The 23,182-nt window shown below is 44.2% G+C and overlaps 1 protein-coding gene across 1 annotated transcript in view; it reads left to right on the forward strand.

Moving 5' to 3' along the window:
• The first annotated feature begins 3,170 nt into the window (after positions 1–3,170).
• PARP1 (poly(ADP-ribose) polymerase 2) overlaps positions 3,171–23,182 on the forward strand; it is a 44,125-nt gene continuing 24,113 nt past the window's right edge. The window contains exons 1-10 of the mRNA XM_087388152.1: positions 3,171–3,552; positions 3,889–3,938; positions 4,079–4,292; positions 20,681–20,861; positions 20,945–21,320; positions 21,438–21,633; positions 22,035–22,205; positions 22,315–22,375; positions 22,463–22,535; positions 22,612–22,863. Coding sequence (XP_087244278.1) covers positions 3,409–3,552; positions 3,889–3,938; positions 4,079–4,292; positions 20,681–20,861; positions 20,945–21,320; positions 21,438–21,633; positions 22,035–22,205; positions 22,315–22,375; positions 22,463–22,535; positions 22,612–22,863 — 1,718 coding nt within the window. The 5' untranslated portion in view covers positions 3,171–3,408. The remainder of the gene's footprint in view (positions 3,553–3,888; positions 3,939–4,078; positions 4,293–20,680; positions 20,862–20,944; positions 21,321–21,437; positions 21,634–22,034; positions 22,206–22,314; positions 22,376–22,462; positions 22,536–22,611; positions 22,864–23,182) is intronic.

The following is a 23,182-nucleotide window of genomic DNA, read 5'->3' on the forward strand; positions in this document are numbered from 1 at the left end:
TAGGCTAATTTGCAACTCAAAGAAAGTGCACAAATATTTTAATGGGTTTGCCCCTTTTCAAGGTAAAAAAAGAATGAACAAAATATATATCTTAAAGGCATGAGACAACATCACTAGGGGACAAGGATTACAACTATTGTCTTAAAAGTGTTAAAAGGAGTGGTTTTTAATGGGATTGGAGAAGGGGATTTCATATCTAGGTTCTTAAAGAATGAACTTTTTTGTGTGTGTGTGTGAGTGCATTTTACCTAAAGCCAATAGATTTTCAATGGAATTTGGAAAGGCAATTAGTATCCATAGTCCAAATCAAGGTATATGGTAGACTATATTTGTGTGCATGCATATATGTGTGCATGTGTTGTGCATATTCTTGTGCAAGCATACAAACTATTAAAATGTTAGCAAAATAAAGGTTGCATTCTCCTCGTACACCTTGGAATATCATGCTAGGAACTTTGACCCTAAATACTTTAGTCATATTAGACATCTCATATTAGGCATCTTGATTGTCTGTGTAATGGAGAATAGGTGCATTGACCTCATAAAATTCAACAATTGGGGGTTTTTGGAAATGATTGTGCTATATTGCTAAATGTCAAATTTTAAATTGCTAAATTTATATTTTAAAAGTATGGTGGAGTGAGGAAGGGTTGAAGGGTTTATGGTGTATTGTCAATTGGTTTGTATAGTTTGAGGTGGGGGGTGAGCAAACTACTAATGGGATTAAACAAGAGTCGCTAGGGTCCAATTGGAGGTACATTCATGTTGGTATAATTATATTAAAAGGGAGTGGCCATTCATCTTCTCAACATGGGAGTAACACCTCCTTGAGCTCGGGGCCTAAGGTAAAAAGATGGAGAATGCTTGTCCTTCCTCAATCATCTTACCCCTATTTTTAACAAATTACTATACCGTCATTGCTTTTTCATATAACCATTTTCAACATATGACCATAAGTCATTGTTCTTTCGTCTAAGGTCTAAGGGATGGGAGGGGCATGGCCAATATGAATGGAAGTGGGAGCTGATAGTCTCCTCATCCCCATCTACACCATCCTTAACTTAAGGAACACGTCTCGAGCACAACATCCCACATTAAGAAGGTGGATGCCCACTCCCAACAATTTATGATTTGCGGGATAGTAACGATCCTAAATTGGAGAAAATAATAACAATAACGACACACGTTGCACTAACATCACAACAATGAAACTACATGAGGGGGAGTTAAACAGATTGTAAATGCTAGTATTAAATAAGATCCCTACATTTAGAAAACTTTAAATGTAAAAGCGGTAATCATATGCACATGTTAGAGTAACATTAGGCATAGAAGAAGCTTCTTCATCTTCTTCTTATGTCAATGGAGAGGGGTCCATGAAGTCGACATTGTTATTGGTTTTGCCAAGAGAACGAGGCACACATGATTTTTTAATGAAGAGGGAGACCATAAAAAGTATGTGGGCCTCCCGCAAATATTTGTGGTTTATGGGTGAATTGGCAACAATGGATGTGATGCCACATCATGTTAATGAGAATGGACATTGAATAGTAGGCCCATACATTCCATGTGGTTGGGAATTAAAAAAGCTTTGTCTCCACATTTTCCAACTTGTTGGCATATATAATAAGTGCCTTAAAAAATCATGACGTGTTTGGAACTTTTGGGTATATGAGGATGCTAGAAGTAGTGAAAGAAAAGGTGTATGCACTAATTTTGTCCTTTGCTCTTCAGAGGGGCAAATGTAAGGATGCCAACGTAGTGAAAGAAACATGCATATGCACTCACTTTGTCCCTTGCTCTAAGAAGGGGATAGGAGCAATAACTATCAAAGGTGGGATATATGACATTTAGCTTCCATATTCTCACGTGGATTTTAAAACATACTCAAAATTGTATTCTATCTAATTCCTGACTTGAATAGATCTATACAAAAACATAGTGACTAATACGCCTCTTATCCAAAAGAGGGATAAATGCTTAAATAGGGCAAATAGATTGGAAGAGAGAGTGAATAATCAGCCGGCAGTCATCAAGTTGCTAATTTATGTCACCAACCTGCGATTGGTGTAGCGGTTGTTGGTGGAGATGGAATGGGCCGATCATGTAGCAGTTGGCCATGGAGTGGGTGGCCTTCATGGGTTAGACACAAGTCTTTTGTGTCAGTGTCCGGGCAGGTCCCTCGTATTGGGCCAACTAGGATAGCAACCCTTTACACCACCTTTTGGAAGATGGCTATTGGGTGTTGTGAACCTAGCCTAAGAGGAAGGCCCCCACCAACAACAACCTTAGTGATGATGAACTAGAATGATAATAATTAGGGTGGCATAAAGCACAATAGAGCATAGTCAAGGTCCTTTAGTATATTAATGAGCTTCATTGGAGAATTATTAGCATTAAGATGGTTAAGGATCTCTAATAGCATTTATAAGCATACATGTATGGAAGGAAGAATCCAACTTGCTATGACATGTATGAAACTGGGATTGACTCACTTTTAATGTGCCTTAAGATACCGAATTAGCCCTGTTCAAGCAAGTAGCAGCAGTCGATTGATGTTCCAAGAGATTAGGGTGTTTACAGACTATGTCCACCATTGCCCCGACCACGGCGCATTGAATGTTGAATGCAAGATGTGGGCGAGCAATCTTGCTCATTCAGGATCTCCTCGGGCATGACTAAGTTTGTAAACACCTTTAGGCTCGGTTTAGATGCCAAAACACAGTTTGGAGGATGGCTGCTATTGTGCCTTGTCCACACAGGTTATTTCATCGCCGCATTATCATGCAGAACGTTTGGTGGCTGCACCGGGGCACCAGGTTCAATTCTTGATTGTTGTAATGAGCCAACGATTTTCATTGATAAGAGGCAACATGGCGAGATTTACTGGGGCGGGGGTACTGCGTGATAGACATAATATCTGCGGGCCATGTCTAGGAACCAATTGAAATCCGCTCTCGTCGACGAGAGTCTAGTGTGTCGCGGATCGGAGCCATGGCACCGAAGTAAGAGCAAGCTATGGTTTAAGGAGATGAGGACAACGAAGGGAGAATTAAAAGCGGGCTTAATGACAGGTTAAGAGGGTCATTAAGAGCTAATGGGCTGAGTACGAATGATATATATATATATATATATATATATATAGGCGTCTGTAAAATTGTCACCCGTCTTCACTCACAAGCTTCTGTGTATCAGGATTTCGAGCATCGCCATAGCAAGCAATCGCCATATCCATCTCCATAGCCCCCAATCTATAGCTTTCCTCCATTGCTTCTTGTTCCTCGCAGATTTTGCTCTGCCTCTTTTTCTTGCCAGTACCTTTCTTCCCTTCTGCTCCATCCATTGCATCGTTTTCTCTTCCTTCATGACCCATCCCTTGCCTCCCCCCCCATCCTAGCTTTGCTCGCCATGGCTTCCCCCCCCAAGCCTTTCAGAACCGAATACGCCAAGTCCAACCGTTCCACATGCAAGAAGTGTCAAAGCCTTATCAGCCAGGACACGCTCCGCATCGCTAAAGTCGTGCCAGCTACACAGTTTGATGGCTATATGCCCGTAAGTCTTCGTTCCCAGCTCTGCTTGCTCTTTGATCGCAATGGAATGTTGTCCTGATATTGAATCTAATTCTTACTGCTTGCCGTTTATGCTGTCTTCGCTTTACGTGCTGCCGCAAGTCTGTGAAAATGTTATTGACTTTAAATGCATACAACAAATTCAATCGCAGTACTGTACGCTAAATGCGGATCGTCAACTAGGACCTGAGAGCTGAAGGGAAAAGATAGATGCGAGAAAATGCCGTAGAGCGAAAAGCAGGCCAAAGTTTTGCACGCTTCAATGCTCATATATTGTCCCCTTAAGAATTCTGCGATGCTAATTTCTATCGTGCTGTAGGTTTGGCATCACGCTTCCTGTATATTGAAGAAGCCAGGGCAGATTGGGAGGTGAGTAGCATGCTGCTTTCGTTATGAATAAATTATTTCTTTGAGTTCAATCGCGGTTATAAGCAGACGTACTTCGGCTGCAAGAAGGAATGCATGTGCCTCATGCTTTCTGATATGCTGGTTCTCATCCTCCACTGCAGTCTAGACGATGTAGAAGGGGTTGACAGTCTTAGATGGGAGGATCAGCAAAAGCTTCGCAACTATGTTGAAGGCAGAGCTTCAGATACAAGTACTAGTAAAACTGAGGACAGTGGTTCAGCTACTGCTGGTGTAGACGGTGAGTACGCAATTGAGAGTGCAAAAAGTTCAAGAGCGACCTGCAAGAGTTGTAATGAGAAGATAGAGAAAGGGCAGGTAAACGTTTCACCATTTCACTGCCACAGATTTTAATGAGTTCATTTTGGAGAATGACGTAATGCATGTTTCTGCCAGGTCAGATAGATCGATTCCAGTTTTTGTGCCTTTATACGTGAGTTTGAATGTATAGCAGCTCGTTATTAATAGGAGCCTTGCTAATAGAAGACCTTTGCAAGAATCCAGCGTACAAGATGGCACTGGGTACGCAAGATGATTCTGATTGTGTACTCGAGATCTCTCTCCCAACGCCTATCCCTCGTCCTATATGGGTTGCCGCTTCAATTCTGATGTGCATCAGGGAGCATTGAATTCAAAATAACATCATTAGCCCATTTGACCCCAAATTAGGTGGGAATAAGTGCGGTGTCTCCCATGTGTAGAACCTTTATTTTGGGATCTCCAAACTATCTATGATTTTGAAGACGTTCATACTCTTCCAAGCTAAAGGACCCAAATGCGCTTCTGCTTTCCTGCCCCTTCCTGTCTTCCTTTCCAACCACTCCTTGCTCTTGTCTCCTACTTCAATACAATGTGCCGTTCCTTCTCACACCTGTCTACTCCCTTCAGTCCCCCCATTTAAGTCTATTTTTGTGACTCACTATGCCCGCGATGACGTAGGACAAAGGTCGGCACTGGAATGAGGTTAGGTCCTAGCACATGACGAATGAGGTTAGGTCCTAGCACATGACCCATTTAAAGGGGTCCTTTAGCCTTAGTTAACTCTAAGGCTAAGTTTATATTACACCCAGTGTGCGTGTACCTGATTAGCCATGGCTCATATTCATGGGGATGGACTCCTTTAGACACTAGGACCTAGCCTAGTCAATCCCCAACCTGGACTCGTGGGTATTGGTGATGTGGGATGCAGATGCTTGGGAGAGGATGTGGGCTTGGTGCTGGTATAGCCTCAGGCTCGGTGAGAGATCTGACGTACAGGATCTACGGTTGGGTGGTCGCCAGGTCTTCCTATGCGATCCTTGCTAACTGTGCGGTGATTTGCAGATATGGAGTGCTCGGAGTATGTGATCTTGGATACACTCAGATATAGGCCTAGCTAACCTGTGCTTGAGTGCATGTTTCAGATGATATCAGAGCCACTCTGACTCTCTGCTTTAATTTCTGATTTGTGCATGTTTCAGCTGGTACCATGCTTTTGATCACTTTAATTTCGATTTGTGAATCACTTGGTGGTTAATGGTTGCCTGCGGGTTACAAGACCCTGATTCGTCCCAGGAGAGGAGGTTTTGAAATTTGTGCAAAGCTTGCCAGTTTCTCGTCTTGTCTCCTTGTGAGGCGGTTTCCCCGGTGTCGAGTCTGAGCTTTTGCACCTATGGAGTTGAGCGTGGGATTGGTGATGTTCTCAGACCTCTGTTTTGGTTGCTTTGCTGCACGTTGTCCTGTGCTGGATAGCAAGGGGAAATCGAGTGCAAGTGCTGACCGATTACCTCTTCGAGATTTGCCTTGCATCGTTGAGAGCTGGGTGACCGAGCTGGAGGATGCCTAACTGGACAGATCGGTGCTGATTTTGGGTCTGGCTCTAGCCCTTGGAGCCATACAATGTGCCAATTGTGGTTGCCTCTAGCTTTCCTTGCTAAACAGCAGCCCCGCATGTTCTTAGCTGCAGATGGTGGGCCTCCTAAGCTGAACAGCAGTCAATTGAATTGCTGGATGAGCCTCTTTGGCTGGGCAGCGATGAGCCATATCTGCTTGCTCGGGCACTCCAGACTGATTGCTGGTGGAAGCTGGCCGATTTTGGTACTAACCTGCTATGTTTAGCTATGCCCAGCCTGGGGAAGAGGATGGAGGTGCATGCGAGCCACTTGGCAGCTTTGCATATAACATGCAAGTATTGCATGGCTGATCCATTTTTCATGTCGAGACATGGCAGCCATGCATATGACATGAACATGCAGAAGTGTGCATGTGGTCCACACGCACAAGCCTTGCATGTGTGATAGCAGTGACATGGGAGACTAGAAGTGTCATGTATAAAAGGAGTCGTCATGCATGCTCTTTGGTAGGCTTGCATGCCTTGAATTGTGGGGCTTGTGTGGACATGCACTGACATGCAAGGCCTAGTGTCAGCTGCATACCCTTTGACTTTGCTAAAGATGGAAAGTAGCTCACTTTCACCTTTCTCTAAAAATGTGGAAACTAGGTTAGTTATGGCTCATTCCTTTTTGGCCTTTCCCAAAACTGTGGAAGTTGTGTGCCAAAGTGGTGAGAGTGGTGTGGAACTTTCATGGTTCTACTACATGTTTGGTGTAGCACACTTCACTTTTTTTGGAAAGACGTGGTATACCATGCTGCCCCTCCTGTAAGCGATTCGTTTGAATGACTATAGAGAGAAGGCCCCCAAATGAGGAGAGGTCAGGGGGTTGACACCTTAGCATACCTATGGCTGTAGGAAGGTGTGAGGAATGTGGATAGCAACATGGCTGCCGCTGCCACATAGGCACCAGACCATAGTCCCTGTTAGAGTTTATTTCCGGCAGACCAAAGAATGCCCACGTGGGTTGGCTATGGGGCTGGCTGTCGGCTGTTTGTGGATCCACAGACTGGGTTGGCAGTCTGTACCAACAGAGACTCAGTCCGCCAGACCAGCCCTATAAATAGGGCTCCATATGCAGGGTCCAGACATTCTTGGAGATGAGATTGAAACTGCGCTATGTTGTGTTTTTAGAGGATGAGTTTGGGAATGTTCCTGGATTCATCTAGGTATATTCTTGGAGCCTCACCTGCGGGTCACTATTCAGCGTGAGGAGGGGAACCAGCCACCATTACTTGCATGGCAGAAGTCCAGCACACCTAGGGTGCAGACCTTCTCACAGTAGGGTGCAAAGGGAGCTTTGTCTGCAGTACACCTTTGGGGCAGAACTTTTGCAGGAGTGCTCAGTGTTGAGCAGCCATTGAAGCCTAGAGAGGAAGAGTTCCTAGCAAAACAAAGCCTTGTTATGGTACCTTACCTCAGGGATTGTTTTTAGAGTTGGTGTGACATATGTTTGCAAGTTTTTGTACTTGAGATTCATCGATATATCTTTCTGTTTGGCTATACATCTGAGTACTCTTTCAGATCTGAATTGCCCTCTTACATTTCAGCAAAGCGCATGTCTTTGAGTTGTGTTCTGCATGTCTTGAACTTTCTTCCTCATGCCTAGAACACCTGGTATGCAGACTTTGCCTTTTCGGAATTAAAGTCCACTCTGAATAAAGTACTGATCCATTTTCTCCTTCCCCGCAGAACTAGAACCCTTTGGTTCATTTGGGCGTGCACACACCTTGGATCTGTTGCCATATTGGCTGAAACTCTGATCAGATCAGACTGGATTTTTTGTGAAGCTAATCATGTTCACATGTTCCGATGTGACTGTAAGGCATCTGCTACTGCGTTAGTAGCTCCCCTTCTATAACCTATTTCAAAGTCACAGTCTTGCATCGGGAAGCATTACATAAATACTTAAGGATGTATTATCTCCACACACCACAAAAGTGGTGCCCTATAGATAATGCCGCCACTTCTTCAATGCACAGGTCATAGCATAAAGCTCTTTCTCATGCGTAGGATATCTCACCTGTAATAAAAGCTATGTATCCTGGAATAAGGCTGGTCCAATGGCACAATCGCTGGCGTGCATTTCAACCACAAAAGGTTTACTAGGATCCACGATATGCAACATGGGCGCGTGGTGACTGCATGCTTCAAATTCTTGACTCCATTAAGCATATGATCCAAGCTATCTATCACCTTCTTAATTCATATGATTTGATGCACAGGCCATAAATGAGAAAGGAGCATTTTCAAGCTTACCATATTCATCTTTTGCTTATGTGCCAACCATCAAGATCTTACATCATACGGGAGCAAGCTTTGGGATATTTGACAAGGTCTGAAGCACAACAGACCTCACGACGTAAGAGGCAAGTATTCCTCTCACATAGGATGGATGATTTTTTCAAGGAGATGATCCCACCTTTGCGTGGGGACTCCTATGTGAGGGGAAGCAACATATTCCCATCACAGATCCAGATGTGGAACACCTATGCGACATCCCTCTATGACGTCCTAGTTCAAGCACCACCTGATATGTCCACCCTTCCCAGACCCAGCACATGCATTTTGCTCACCACACGCCTTCCTAGACCCAGCACATGCATTTTGCTCACCACACGAAACGTGCGAGCTGCATTAGGTCGGTTCCACAACAAGAGAGCCCATGACCACGAGGGGCTATAGACTGAGCACTTCACACATGGACATGAGTTCTTGGCCCCAATCCTAGCACATATGTTCAATCATGTTGTATGCCATGGCTCCCCTTGCTCAGAGTACCACCACCATTGTGCCAATACACAAAGCAGGGGATCCCATGGATATTGGGAACTACCACACTCTTATGATTGGTCATACACTAGCCAAGATTTATGGGTCAATACTAGAGAGAGAGGTCAGCTCCTACATACACATGCGGGGGGCATTGGGGAAGGCTGGGTACCGTCGGAGACAACATTCCACTCTTGATCATATTTTCAACCTATGGGCAGCCATCGAGGAGGCAAGATTGAGATCCCAGAAAGTCTATGTCATGCTAATGTTGATACCAGATGGTAGGTTCTTGTGCTCCAAATAGAGGAGTTCAAAAAATTGCGTTTGGACTTTGAGTAGCACTGTAGGAATGTTTTGGGTTGACATATTTGTATGTCTAAGCAACATTAACTAGGGATAATTAAAGAGATGGGATAAATTTCTCAATCCCCTACGATCCGTACGTTTTCATCCTTGTGTACAAAACAACAAAGATGATTTCGTGGATGTATAGCAGTCTTAAAATCATATCACCAAGGTTGTATACGTGGAAGGACATCGTTTGCAATGGTGTTGGTGAGGTCTCTTTGCCTAATTTCGCACTGCAACTAGATCTGTTGCTGTGATCATAGGTTCGACGGCTTTCTTGATGTCCAACTCTGCTCCGGTAGTAATTTGTCAGCCACCTTTCACAATGAATGACCTGGAGCTTCATCTTGACTCATTGAGCTTGATAGTCTCCTTGAAGTTGGGGATGGGCGTCGGCTAGTCATCTTGGGATAAACTTTTTGTGAGCGAACATATTGCACAACTTAATTGAACACTGAGATTGCTTGAGAGGAATCCCTTCATTAGCATTGATGTAGACTTAAAAGCTTTCAACAGCTTGTGTTGCAACGAGCCTCAGGTACCATATTGGGAGGGAAAAAAGATAAAATATGATGTGCTACCAACGAGTCCCTCGAACGATTCACATCAAAAACTCAATATTACTTTGATGGAGGACTTATAGGACGAAAGCTTCTTCAATCATAGCCCTACTTCGACCGGTGTAAACTACTCAGTGATTTCTGACAACTTGAAGATAGGGAGTTACAAACGTTTTATTCAGAATTTTAAAAGGTGCTCATGGATGCATACTGGAAGAGATTGCATGAGAGTGTGAGATCTTGCAAAGCTTGACAATTTGTTGGAGATGAATAGCAATAAAGAGATATACACAATTGCAATTTGCAAAACTTGAAGAAACCTGCAACAATCACCACTTCCATCCAACATTAGTTGCAAGCACTAGTTATTTAGGAAGAGGTGAATATCAACATAGAACTGTGCCAAAGGGTGAAGGAGGGCTGCTGCATCAAGGGAGAGGAGGAGGGACTGAATTGGATGTTGGATTTTGTGTGAAAATGAGGGGGGGGGAGGCCGCCTTTTATAGGCTCAGCCCCACCCTCTGCCCAATTAAGAAAGGGGGTTGGCCCCCCTTGGATTTTGGTGGGCTGCATGGGGGCTGTAGTTCCTGCAAGTACCTACCTAGGGACGCCAGAGGCATGTTGTCTACATTGGTTATCTTAGTAAAATTCTACCTTCTTACTCTTGAAGTGGATTAGCAACCTATGTTAGTCAAAGAGATGGACTAGTAAAATACCACCTACTTACTCTTGAGCAAGGCTAGCAACCTATGTTAGTCAAACAGCAACCTAAGAATAAGCGTGCCCTTTTGGCTATTAGTCTAGAGAAGGTGTTCCCCACCTTGAATCTCTCTTTAATTAAGATTGCTACGAGCTCCGATTGCAAAAGTTATACACAAGGAACCCATTACTTAAGGTCAACGGTTATTGCTTCTTGTTGCTAGCAAAGTTGATCTTATTGTTTGTTGCTTTGTCTAGGGTCTTCCAAGTTTGGCCGAATATGTTGGAGGTGTACTTGGGTGTAGCATAGAATTTCATATTGGATACCATGGTGCCACAAATGTGAAGATAGACGCTATGTAATACATGCAATGGATTCAAGGGAGAGTGGCAACCTTTCTCTAGTGACAAGTGGTGCCATGTTCCATGCATGGCCCTCCACATGTCCCCACAGGCTGCCATGTGTCTCATGTGCTGCCATGTGGCTATGCCACATGTCAAGGTTTCCATGTCAGCATGCCACGTCAGCCAAAAACCCTAAAAATACAAAGTGGTCGGAATTCAAGATTGCACTGTCAGGTACCTAACAGTTTGTACTATCCAATGACGTACTCTAAAGTCACAATTGAGCCATAATTGAGCTCATTAGTTTGTCATCTTATCTTGTATCTCCATATCTCTTGGCATGCTTCCAGGCCCACATCCAAAGCTTAGGGAACATTCTCTTGAATGAGTCCTAGGTTGGTATGCAATCTGTGCATTTGATTGGTCCCGTAATTGGGTACTCAGGTGGGGTGTGGTTTCTTGATGTTCCTTTCAAAGAGGGGTCATCACTCTTGCGGGTCACTAATGCCCATAACCCCAAGCAGGGGGGTCCACCCTCAAATGCTAGACCTAGTTCTCATTAACCTTATTGACACAGTAAGAAAAACAATCCTTGTTTATTTTACAAGCATGCTTATTGAAATACAAAAAGAAGAATTACCAAGCAAGTGGATACATATTGTTGAAGCAGAGTGACATTCCCTCCGTCTTTTATTCTGTTGTCCTCAATTGAAATGCTTCCTCATAAGCATCCGGGATTTTAGGAAACTCCTAAAACATAGCTTTGTCCATCCATTTGGCATCTGTGGATGGGAGTCCTTTGAACTTTAGAAGGTGACCTCCATAACACTAGCCGTGTTATGTCTAGATGTGGACATAACAGCTGTGGCCATCTAAGTCTACCTAGAGCAGCTCAAGTGCTGGGAAACAACAAGCAGCATAGTAGTGTACAGCAGCAGCAATAGCAATGCACTTGGGATTGCAAGGCCAACAGTATGAATAGTCCCCTAGGAAGGCTTGGAACTTGCAGGTCCATGTATAGGCAGAGGAGGAACCTCTTGACTGTTTATACATAGAGGACCAGCTGATTGTACAAACCTACCTCTATTTGTGTAGATCGGGGGTCAACCCATAAAAGCAGCCCTTAACGTCCTCATCTCATTAACATCACCGGCTCCAGTTCAGCAAGAAGTTCCCATTCTTCAGGAAGGCCTATGCCATCATGTCTTGAAGTAGTCAGCCTCGTCAACTGTATTCAGTCGCCTATCGGCGTAGTATTATATAAATATTGTGCAAATAGGGGGCAGTTGCATCGAGTATTTTGCATTCTTGAACCCTCACATGCTTGTGTGCATGCAATGTCATTCTCTCTTCATTTCAGTCTTTCTTTACGCTTATGCACTCGGCAATTAGCACATATATGATTTGTGAGAGGAGGTTACATGTCTGTTATAGACACAAGGACTTATTGAGGTTGCCTCCCGCCCACCTCCTCTCCCCTTTCCCTTTTACGCGGGGATGCGCTTGCCATTCCCAAAGCGGGGGCTTATGAACAACAATTTCACATTCGTCATCTAGGTTAAATACGTTAAAACCCTATGGCAAAGGCCCTATTTACAAGCCTTCAATTACAACAATGTTGGCACCTTGGCCATATAAGCAAGAGACTAGAGCATTAGGTGGGGGGCTATGCCTCTCTGATATTGACCTCTTCCACAAGGCTCCTTCTTGCACACATGCCATCATAGAGGTGCTAACCTCTAGCTACGGCCAGAGGGGTCCTATAATTCACCTCCCCCTTTCACAGTGTTTACTAGGTGGGCTTGATCTTTCTGGCTCATCTTCTTAGATGCACATCAAATTTAAGCTCCCATTCCATGTTCAAGTGATTGGTGTGAAAAGTTGGGACAAGAATAAGAAAGCATAGTTTCTTAACATAAAATTATACCACCCACTAGGGTTTTGAAGTAGACATTGGGGATCTATCAAAGGGATATTACTGTACGAAGACTTTGTATAAATGGATGCTCAAGTATGTGTGGGTGTAAGGATTTGTATGTGTGAGAGCATACTTTTATACTATGGTCTACACCCACTTTTGGGCGTTGATGACGTTAGTGGGGATGTCATAGTAGCTAGTCCCTGCTATGCGTGATGGAGTTTATGGTTTTCAATCTTATGAGTGACTCGTGAGATTGAAACTGCACTATGTTGTGTTTTTAGAGGATGAGTTTGGGAATGTTCTTGGATTCATCTAGGTATATTACTGTACTACTCATTTATGTAGTCTTTCATTTGTATTTCTTCTTAGTGCCACATAGTGCTTGGAAATCATGCCGAATATCAACTATATGTTTCTTGACGGATATTGTATTTGTAAGAAATCCTAGATTTACTATATTTAGAAATGTGCTAAGGAACAGAAAGGAGACTGAGATAGCAGAGAACAAGGAATAATTGTATTGCTTGAATGTCTGTAGGGTGGATGTTGTTGTCATCCATACAATTGGGCCTCTCTTATATAGAGAGTGAAGAGTCACACATGAAAAGGTGTGTACTCCAAAGGGTATGTGCATGAAGAGGTGTGTACCCCTTGTGAAGGGTGTGACCCTTGATGAGAGGGTACATTACAATAGAAATGTCTCTTTAATAGGATGTCTCTTGTGAAGGGTTGTGCCTCATTAGGAAGTGTCCCGTCGAAAGGGCAAGTGTCCCGTCGAAAGGGCATACCCTTCCACAAGTGTCCATTCATCAAACCATCCATAAGTCTAGAAATAGAGAAAGGAATACGTCACAGATCGTGACATCCCCTCCGACTCAAAAGAAGACCCTGGTGGAGATAATGAACTGATGTAGAAAATATCACGGTAAATTCTGAAAATACTGCTGTAAAATGTCAGGGTACTGCTGTAAGTCTTCATCAGACTGCCAAGTAGCGTCGGAGTCGTCCAGATCTCCCCAAAGAACAAGGAATTCCGTGATAAGTCGATGTCGAGTCTCTCGCTGTCGATGGTCCAGAATACGCTCAGGAATAAGGAGAAAATAATCGTCTTTGATTTCTGGGACATAATCACCTGCAGGAGGAACTGCTTCATCGCCTGGAATGTATGTCTTTAGCCAAGAAATATGAAATGTTGGATGGATTTTACCCCATGATGGTGGTAATTCCAATTTGTAACTTAAAGGTGAATTTTTCTTGACGATCCGGAAAGGTTCATAGTATCTTGGTCGCAACTTAGGAAACACAGACTTAACCGTCTTATAGCGATGTGGGGCTACAAATAATAGCACCATGTCACCAGTGTTAAATTCCAGGTGACGTCTATGTTTGTTGGCAGACCGTTGATACCGCTCTTGCGCTTTTCGCATATGATCCCTGACTTGCAGTAGAATGTCTTGCATTTCTTGAACCAGTTGATCAGCTAGGGCCACTCAATGTTGAAGTACAAAATTTGTTGATACAATCGGAGTGTGTCCATAAGCTGCTTGGAACGGAGTCATGCTGATGGCACTATGGAAAGAGTTATTATAAGCAAACTCAAGGAGTGGTAGATACTCTTCCCAGGCTGCGAGGCGTGACTGAACATAATGTCGAAGCATTTCTTCCAGAACTTGGTTGACTCTTTCACTCTGGCCATCTGATTCTGGGTGGTAGGCTGAACTGAACAGTAGAGTAGTACCCAAAGATTCGAATAGTGAAATCCAGAAGTGACTGGTAAACTAAGGATCTTTGTCGGATATGATATTCTTGGGTAATCCATGGTGTCGGAAGATGTGTTGTATAAAGAGTTTGGCTATGTCTGGACCCTGTGCACTGCTTTTGCAAGCAACAAAGTGTGCCATTTTGGACAATCGGTCAACAATTACCATAATCTGAGTGTTACCTCTGGAGGATCGTGGTAGTGTTGTAATCAAATCCATGGAGATACTTTCCCACCTTTCAGTTGGAATTGGAAGAGGCTGAAGAAGTCCTGTTGGAAGTCGTCGGCTTGCTTTCATTTGTTGACATGATAAGCAAGATGTAACCATTTTGATGACATCGCTTTTCATCTGAGGCCAGTAGTATGTTGCACTGAGTAACCGATAAGTCTTATTGATGCCTGGATGGGCAGCATAAGGAACTACATGATGCTCTTTTAACAAAAGACATCGAACATCCTTGTCATGTGGTACACAGACGCGATCTTGATAATACTAAAGGTCGTCCGTATAAGAATAGGAAGAGAAAATCTTTTGTTCGGAAGTCGAAGGTTGATCTTTTGAAAGAACCTGTACTGCTGTGCCGAAGTCTTTATCATTGAAATACTTTCCTTTGAATGAATTCGGAACATCCACAGATAATGTAGAGATTACCATGGCTGATGCTAGAGGTAACCTGCTGAGAGCATCTGCATCTACATTGCGTAGTCCTGGTATGTACTCAATGGTCATGTGAAAGTTGGCCAGAAACTCAACCCAGCGTGCTTGTCGAGCGTTCATGACTGGCTGAGTAAAGATGTACTTTAAAGAGTGATGGTCTGTTTTGACCACAGAGTCGGCTCCCATGAGATAATGTTTCCAAGAGCGATAAGCATGTACAACGGCAAGAAACTCCTTATCATAAACCGGATATCGGGTTTGGATATCAGAATGTTTATGGCTGTCAAAAGCAATAACTCTGCCTTCTTGCATCAAGACTGCTCCTGTAGCGATGTGGAAGCGTCGGTCATGACCTCAAATGGAAGGTTTGGATCAGCAATAGCCATAACTGGTGTGGTAGTGAGTGCTTGCTTGAGTTGTTGGAAACTATACTTTGTTTCGGGAAGCCACTGAAAAATCGCTATGCTTTTCAATAATTCGGACATAGGAGCTGCAATTTCGGAAAACTGAGACCTTTGTATGGTAGAAGTTTGCCAATCCGAGAAAAGAGTGGGATTCACAGAGATGCCTTGAGCGGAAATAACATGTCCCAAATATTCAAGTTGGGTCTTGAAGAACTCACTCTTCTCAATGTTGATGTAGAGAGAATTTGTGCGGAGAACTTCAAAAACTTGGTGAAGATGTTGTTTGTGCTCAAGTAGGGATCTGCTGAAAACGAGGATGTCATCGAGGTAAACGATGACGAACTTATCGAGGAAAGGCCTGAAGATGTCGTTCATGAGTGTCATGAATGTGGCCGGGGCATTGTTTAACCAAAAGGCATGACCAAACATTCATAGTGTCCATACTTTGTGCGAAAAGCTGTCTTGTACTCATCGCCTTCTCGTATGCGAATTTGATGATAACCTGAATGAAGATCAATATTTGAGAATTGTGTTGCATGTAGAAGTTGATCGAAGAGGTCATCGATGCGAGGCAATGGATACTTGTTTTTGATAGTGAGCTTGTTGAGGGCTCGGTAGTCGATGCAGAGGCGCATAGACTTGTTCTTTTTTTCCACAAGTAGTATAGGAGATCCGAAAGGGCTGCGACTGGGCCGAATGTGACCTTTGTCGAGTAGCTCGGTGACCTGTCTTTGGATTTCTTCATGTTGAGTGTGAGAAACCCGATAAGGAGGTTTCGACGGTGGATTACTGTCGGGAATGAGTTCGATTGGGTGATCCACTGGTCGTCGAGGTGGTAACTGCTTTGGCAATTCCTGTGGAAAAAGATCCAGGTAGGGCTGGAAAAAAGGTTGGTTGAGGTATTCAGGAGGATCCTTTGTTAGTGTCTCCTCTACTGCCGTAACCAACAGAAGTGAAGTCTTTGCTTGGCGTTTATGAACCCACTTCTTTACTTGTAGGGCAGAGGCAACTGGGGTTGAAGGGGAGTCCCTAGAACCAGTTAGCTCAATAAGTTTTCCCTGGTGGACAAACTGGATAGTATGGCTGCGAAAACTGATTGATGGATCATAGTCGTAGAGCCACTGTTGTCCGAGTATGACATCGTACCGAGAAAGAGGCATAATGTCGAAGTTTAACTTGTCCGTATAATGTTGGATGCGAAAAGACAAGTTTTTGATCCTGGTGTTGCACAAGAAAGTTGTTCCATTTGCGAGTTCAATCTGATAGTCCATGAGACTAGGACTGGTGGTCAACCGAAGTTTATCGACCACAGAACTGGCTAGGAAATTATGAGAACAGCCACTGTCGATGAGGATGGTGACCGTTGTTCCACGAATCGATCCTTGAACACAAAGTACTTGAGTGGCCAGGGAAGGTTCGGGGTTGCTGGCAAGGCTCAGGTGGATGGTATTCGCCATTCGAACAGCTTTGTCTTTCTTGTCTTGTGCTGAGGTAGCATCTTCTTTTTGGGAGGTGCTAGGTTCCATATTGGAATTTTGCTTTGGTCGCTTGGGACAATCGAACCATCTATGGTCGCCTGTACAGATGGTACAAAGTCCTTTTGTGTTGGAGTTGTTCTTCTTGTCAGTGGCCGCACCTTTATGTTGGGGATGTCGGTAATGACTTTGTGAAGAAGAAGAAACACGATCCTTGGGGGAGTGCTTCTGTTGGAATCCAGCAAATGATTTCTGAGGCTTCTGGGGATCTTGAGACTGTCGTTGACCTTGATTACCGAAGTTTTTTCGAAACCTGGTATTATCTTGAGGGCGAGCACCTTTGGCCATAGGAGAGTTCTGTGTGTGATTAGCACTCTGCTTCCTTGTGTTTAGGAAATCTGTAATGCGCTCTGTGTAAGCAATAGCGCCATCTGTGGTGGTGATGTTTGCTTTAAGAACATCAATGCATAACGAGGGATTTAGGCCTGAGATGAAAGCATGAAGGCGATCATCCTCAGTTAAACCATCAATCTCCAGCACCAATGTGGTGAACTGAGAGATATAGGAAGACAGGGAACCCGTTTGCTCCAACTGTCGGAGTTTTGAACGTGCTTGGAAGTCCGCATTGGCAGGTACAAACTGCTTACGGAGCACGTGTTCAAAATGTTCCTATGTTAACACACTTTTTCCGTCCTTTAAGCGTCTTTGCCACCATAGAAATGCTGTATCCTTCAGGAGGGAGGCTGCCAAGGCGATCTTTTTGCCTTCAGTGAGGTCAACAGTGTCAAAATACATGCGCATTTTAGCGAGCCATTGGTCAACTGTTCGGCGATTGCGTTGACCAGTGTAGGCTTCCGGAAGTTTGACGTCAAGTCTTTTAGTTTTGGAAGCTTGAAGTAATCGGTAGAGGGCACGTAGTTCAATGTTTTCTACCTCTGGTGGGAAAGAGTCCGCATCGTTGTCTGGTTGCGTCACGTCATCCTGTGTATGTGCGGGACTTCGAGAATCTTGAAGTTGTTGAACTTTTTTGAACCAAGTCGGAGATGCTGTCCTGAAGCTGAGATATTTGAAGTTGCAATAGGGATTCGCCTTGGACGTTGCCTTCAGTTGGGACTTGATTCTTTAATCTCTGGAGAGGCTTCACGCGAGCGGTGCGACATGTCGGAGATCCCTTTGAGAAAAACGCGAACTTACGCTCTAGTTTGTACCATTCCTGGAAGAGGGTTCGGGCTGCTCCCTGAGGTTGCTCATGTTGGAGGGGGCAGGCGAGGTAGGATGGAACCACCCGTGGAAATCTGGTAAGGGAGGTCCTGTCTGAGGTAACACTGGAGATGCCGAAAGTGGTGTTACTGCTCGTGAGAGGACAGGGGTAGGTAGCAGAGTCCACGGATCTGAAAAGGGATAAGGAGCTGCTGTCGGAAGTGGAGGATATCCAGGAGAGGGAGTGCCTTCAGAGTGTAAATACTGACTTGGAGAAGGTACAACCTGTAGAGGAGGATATCTGGGAGCTGAAGGAGGTGGAGAGTACCCTGGAGATGCCGAAGGTGAAGGGTAAAATTCTCTCCAAAAATGAACAGCAAACTCCTGAGGAATATCGTGTTCTGGATATCTTCGTGTCTCGTGGAACACAACCTGTACTGTGCTGAGGAAATAATGTAAATGAGGTGCCTCACGCAGAAGGTAGAGGATGTGGTCCGAGTCACTCGGAGGGCACGTGACACAGAAGACTCAAGATGCGAAGGCTCCAAAATGGGCTGGCTGTGCAATTTGAACACGATATTGTGTGGTAGCTGATGCCTGAAGTGTCCTTGAAAGGCCGGGTGAATTACCAGGGGTTTCCATGCTTTAATGTGGATTCTTTCATTTGCTGTAATTTGTTAAAGAGAATCCTTAAAAAGCAGATTGGAAAGACTCCACCTGGCAATACTTTAATCTGCCAAGTTATTGCGTAGAAGAAGGCTGCAAGTCGGTGTCCGGAGATCCATGGTGCAATGGTTTGCGAGGAGAGATCGAGGCTTGTCTGGTCTGGGCTGTTAACAGGCGGTCTTCATTGCGAGGAGGCTGCAACTGGTGCTGATTTGGCAGGACAAGGATGGCGAAACAAGGGGGCTGGGGGCTGGACTGCGCAGGAAAAGGCAGGAGCGAAAGGCCTGGCTGGTCAAGGACTGCGCAGGAGGGGGGGCTGGCGAGGCCAACGATGTGTGCAGGGCTGGTCGTGCAGTATGGCGCAGGGCTGCGGGCAGGACAGCGCAGGCTGGCTGACTGTACGGCACAGGCTGTACGGCAAGGACAAGGCAGAACTGTACGGCGAGGGCAAGGGCTGGCTGCAGATGGTATGGCGCAGGGCTGGTGCAGGGCTGCGCAAACTGTACGTGCAGGCTGGCGGATGGTACGGCGTAGGCTGCGCAGGACTGTACGGCACAGGTGATGGCTGGCACAGGCTGCAGGTAAGTCCGTACGGTACAGGCTGGTCCGTACGGTGCAGGCGGGTGCTGCGCAGGGGTGCCAGGAATCCGTACGGTGCAGGCCGTACGGGAAGGCTGGCGACTTTTTGTTGAGGCTGCCTAGTGGGTTAGTTGCCCCAAAAATTAAATGGGGGGTTTAGTTAACCCTAGGTAGCTAGGGTAAACCTAGGGGTAGGGGATGGGTTTATTTTTTTTCCTTTTTTACCCCTCTAGGTACCCTTTTGTAGGTACTTGGGGCCTAGAAGGTGTGCCTATTCGAAGGGGTGTGACCCTTGGAATAGGTGCACCTGTTCATGAGGGGATATGTCCCTATTGTTAAAAGGGGTGTGACCCTGCATGAATAGGTATGTCCTTTTGTCCACGATGGGATATGTCCCATGAGTGAGGAGTCGAGACTCGTCACCAAAAGGTGTGTCCCATGGTGGAAAAGGTGCGTCCCTTGGTTTTGGGACAGCCCAAGCACCTGAAAAGACACAATTTTGGTCGTGTCAATTCACATCAACTTGTGATGTGAGGGAGATGGAGAGGCCAGGATGACTTTAGGCCGGGTAGGCGTTTAAAAATTTTACGCTCATCCTCTCCATCTCTTCCATGCACATGTGCACGGATGTCCTTCTAGCGGCAAAAATGTATCAGATCAGCGCTAGAAGGTGGGGGGCATTTCCTACAGGCAGGAGCGAATTTTGCTTTGATACCACTGTAAGAAATCCTAGATTTACTATATTTAGAAATGTGCTAAGGAACAGAAAGGAGACTGAGATAGCAGAGAACAAGGAATAATTGTATTGCTTGAATGTCTGTAGGGTGGATGTTGTTGTCATCTATACAATTGGGCCTCTCTTATATAGAGAGTGAAGAGTCACACATGAAAAGGTGTGTACTCCAAAGGGTATGTGCATGAAGAGGTATGTACCCCTTGTGAAGGGTGTGACCCTTGATGAGAGGGTACATTACAATAGAAATGTCTTTTCAATAGGATGTCTCTTGTGAAGGGTTGTGCCTCATTAGGAAGTGTCCCGTCGAAAGGGCAAGTGTCCGGTCGAAAGGGCATACCCTTCCACAAGTGTCCATTCATCAAACCATCCATAAGTCTAGAAATAGAGAAAGGAATACGTCACAGATCGTGACAGTATTTAAAGATTATATCCTGAAATGTATCATTTATGATGATGACGGCTCACATAGTTTCTAAAGGTCAGATAGTCATTAAATTAGCATGTATTTCCATGAATTGTTTTGGATGATTGTTTCCAGCATCCGATCTCTGAGCTTTTCAACTTCACATATGTACAACTGTCAATCTCTTATTTCACAATGCGCTTTTATGTTTACACATATACTTAAGATGTGTATTAAGGTTAAGAAGAAGAACCAGTATGGGTTGCAATGGAAAAGCTGATGCGCTTTTGGTGATCTCTTTTTTGCAGGCTCGCATATCTACAATGGCCAGTGCAGACACTGGAAAATATCGTGGAAAAGTGCCAATGTGGCGCCATGCTAAGTGCTTTCTTGACATGGGTTGCTGGCTACAGCCTATAACAGAAATGCCTGGCTGGAAAGATCTCAGTACTGAAGACCAAGATATTGTAAAGAAGTTGCTAAAATCAGGTACTTGGATTTTAGATGACAATGTAAAGATACAATTTGGGGCTGAAGTCTCTACACTTAATACTTAAATGGTTTATTTGTAGGCCCCTCAAAAGTCAAGGGAGCAAGCAAGAAAACTGGAGAACCTCAGTCAGTCTCAAAACAGGACAATAAAAAGAGAAAGAAAAAGGGACAAGATGAACCACTTCTGGAGAAGAATGCAGGCTCAAGGGAGGAATCAGGCAGCCGGAATAAGAGAGCTCGGAAAGGGCAAGATCAGCCAACTGCATTAGTCGCTCAAGGAACTGTAAGCAAGGAGGAAAGTGATGTATTTGAGAAGAAGCTTGAGAAACAAAGTAAGGCACTTTGGGAAATTAAAGACAATTTACAGAAGAATGTTGACACATCTGTGTTGCGAATGATGCTAGAAGAGAATGGACAAGATTCAAGTGGTTCTGAGTATGATTTGAGGGAGCGCTGGTAAGATGCTTGATAATCCCCTCTTGTAATACACAAAGAATTTTGTATATTTCCTGAGGATGTGATTCTTGACTTTGCTCAGGCAGGTTTTGATGGTTTTGTTTTGTGATCAATTAGTGCGGATGGTATGCTATTTGGTCCTCTTGGTGATTGCCCCACATGTGGTGGTCATCTGGAATTCCATGGAGGGAAATATAGGTGCAGAGGGAATTTGTCAGAGTGGAGCAAATGTACATATACGACTCTCTCTCCTAAGCGGCTGAAGAGTAAATGGAAGATTCCTGAAGACTTGAAGAATGCCTTTCTAGCAAAGGTTTGCGTTTCATGCAGATTAGACACATCTGGATTGTGTTGATAAACTGTGTATGTGGCGTGCTAGATATTTAATTGGTTATTATTCCTGTGTCATGATGCTGTGGGTCAATGCATTGCTAGATAGATAAACTCTTATTCCTGTGTCATGATGCTGAGCTACAATGCATTGCTTAGAAATCACTAACTGACATTTGAGTGTCTGAATATATGCTGTATGGATATGTGCTCTCGCTATTTTGTGACTTGCTTCTAAATGTATAGTATGCCAAAATGGCTGGCACAGAGTGGCATGTGAACTGATTTTGTACTTTAGGTTGAGTATAGACTTAGTCTTACAGGTTTCTTTATCAGCTCAATCGAGAACCTTAATTTCTGAGCCTACTATGTTGATTGCAACAGTGGTTTAAAACACAGAAAACTAAAAAGGAGGAAAGGCTGCTGCTGACCAAGTCTCTAGCAAAACCTGCTATGAACAAGCAGGTTGAAACTTCTGAAAAGAAGGATGTTAAAGGCAATGCCGGAGATGGTGCCTTGAAAGGGATGAGGATTGTCATTGTTGGAGATACTAAGGTTTGTCTCTTGGCTCTTTGTCTTAATACATCGTATTTTGTCAAAAAGTCCTCTGTTTGGTTTCCTGTCTCTACTTCAAGGTATTGCTTTTGACGGTGTTATTGTGCAGGAAAAGTGGAAACTGTTGATTGAGCCTGTAGGTGGACAGATATTCACCAAAATCACTCATGGTAATGCCTTGGCTAAAGTTATAAGCTATTTAATCCTGTAATTCGTTTCTTGGAGTATTTTCACACCAGATTTACGTCTTGCTGCAGAAATAGATTATGTGGTTACTAGTGAAACTGAACTTGAGCGCGAAGAAAACAAAACAAAGCTACAGCATGCACAGTAAGTGTGGATGTCAAAGATAAATCTTGGTGTTACTCTTGTGTCATCTGGGTGCTAACTAGGACCTCTTTTACAGGCAATTAAGGATACCTGTTGTGAAAGAGCAGTTTCTTGCAGATTGCATAAAAAGAGGAGCTCATGTGCCTGTTGATCAGTATATTCTTGAGACTACTAGCAAGCTTGCATCTATTGTGAAGGTGAAAGTAAAGGGGAGAAGTGCAGTTCATGAAGAGAGTGAACTGCAAGATAGTGGGCACATCTTGGAGGAAGGCAAGACAATTTTCAACACTACATTGAATCTCTCTGATCTTTCAACTGGCATCAACAGGTACGCTCGTGGTGCATCTTTGACATTTAATTTAGCTACCTTGAAAATCTTTCAGTACAGAAGCAGACATTCTCCTTGAACTTTCAAGTGTCTTGCTGTGAAAGTGTGTCTTACCAGGATTTGTAAGCTTTTAGAATACTAATTGAGGAATGACAGGTTCGTAAAGGTTGAGAGAGTCGACTGAAGTTAAATGCCATGTAGTCCCATCCTTGTTGGGCATACTGTACCCACTGTTGGGCGCTGATGATGTCAGTGGGGATGTCATAGTAGCTAGTCCCTGCTATGCGTGATGGAGTTTATGGTTTTCAACCTTATATGA

The sequence above is a fragment of the Dipteris shenzhenensis genome, chromosome 17, assembly GCF_047967505.1.
Source record: "Dipteris shenzhenensis isolate YYH24624 ecotype China chromosome 17, Dip_SZ_1.0, whole genome shotgun sequence".
In the NCBI taxonomy this organism is placed as follows: Eukaryota; Viridiplantae; Streptophyta; class Polypodiopsida; order Gleicheniales; family Dipteridaceae; genus Dipteris; species Dipteris shenzhenensis.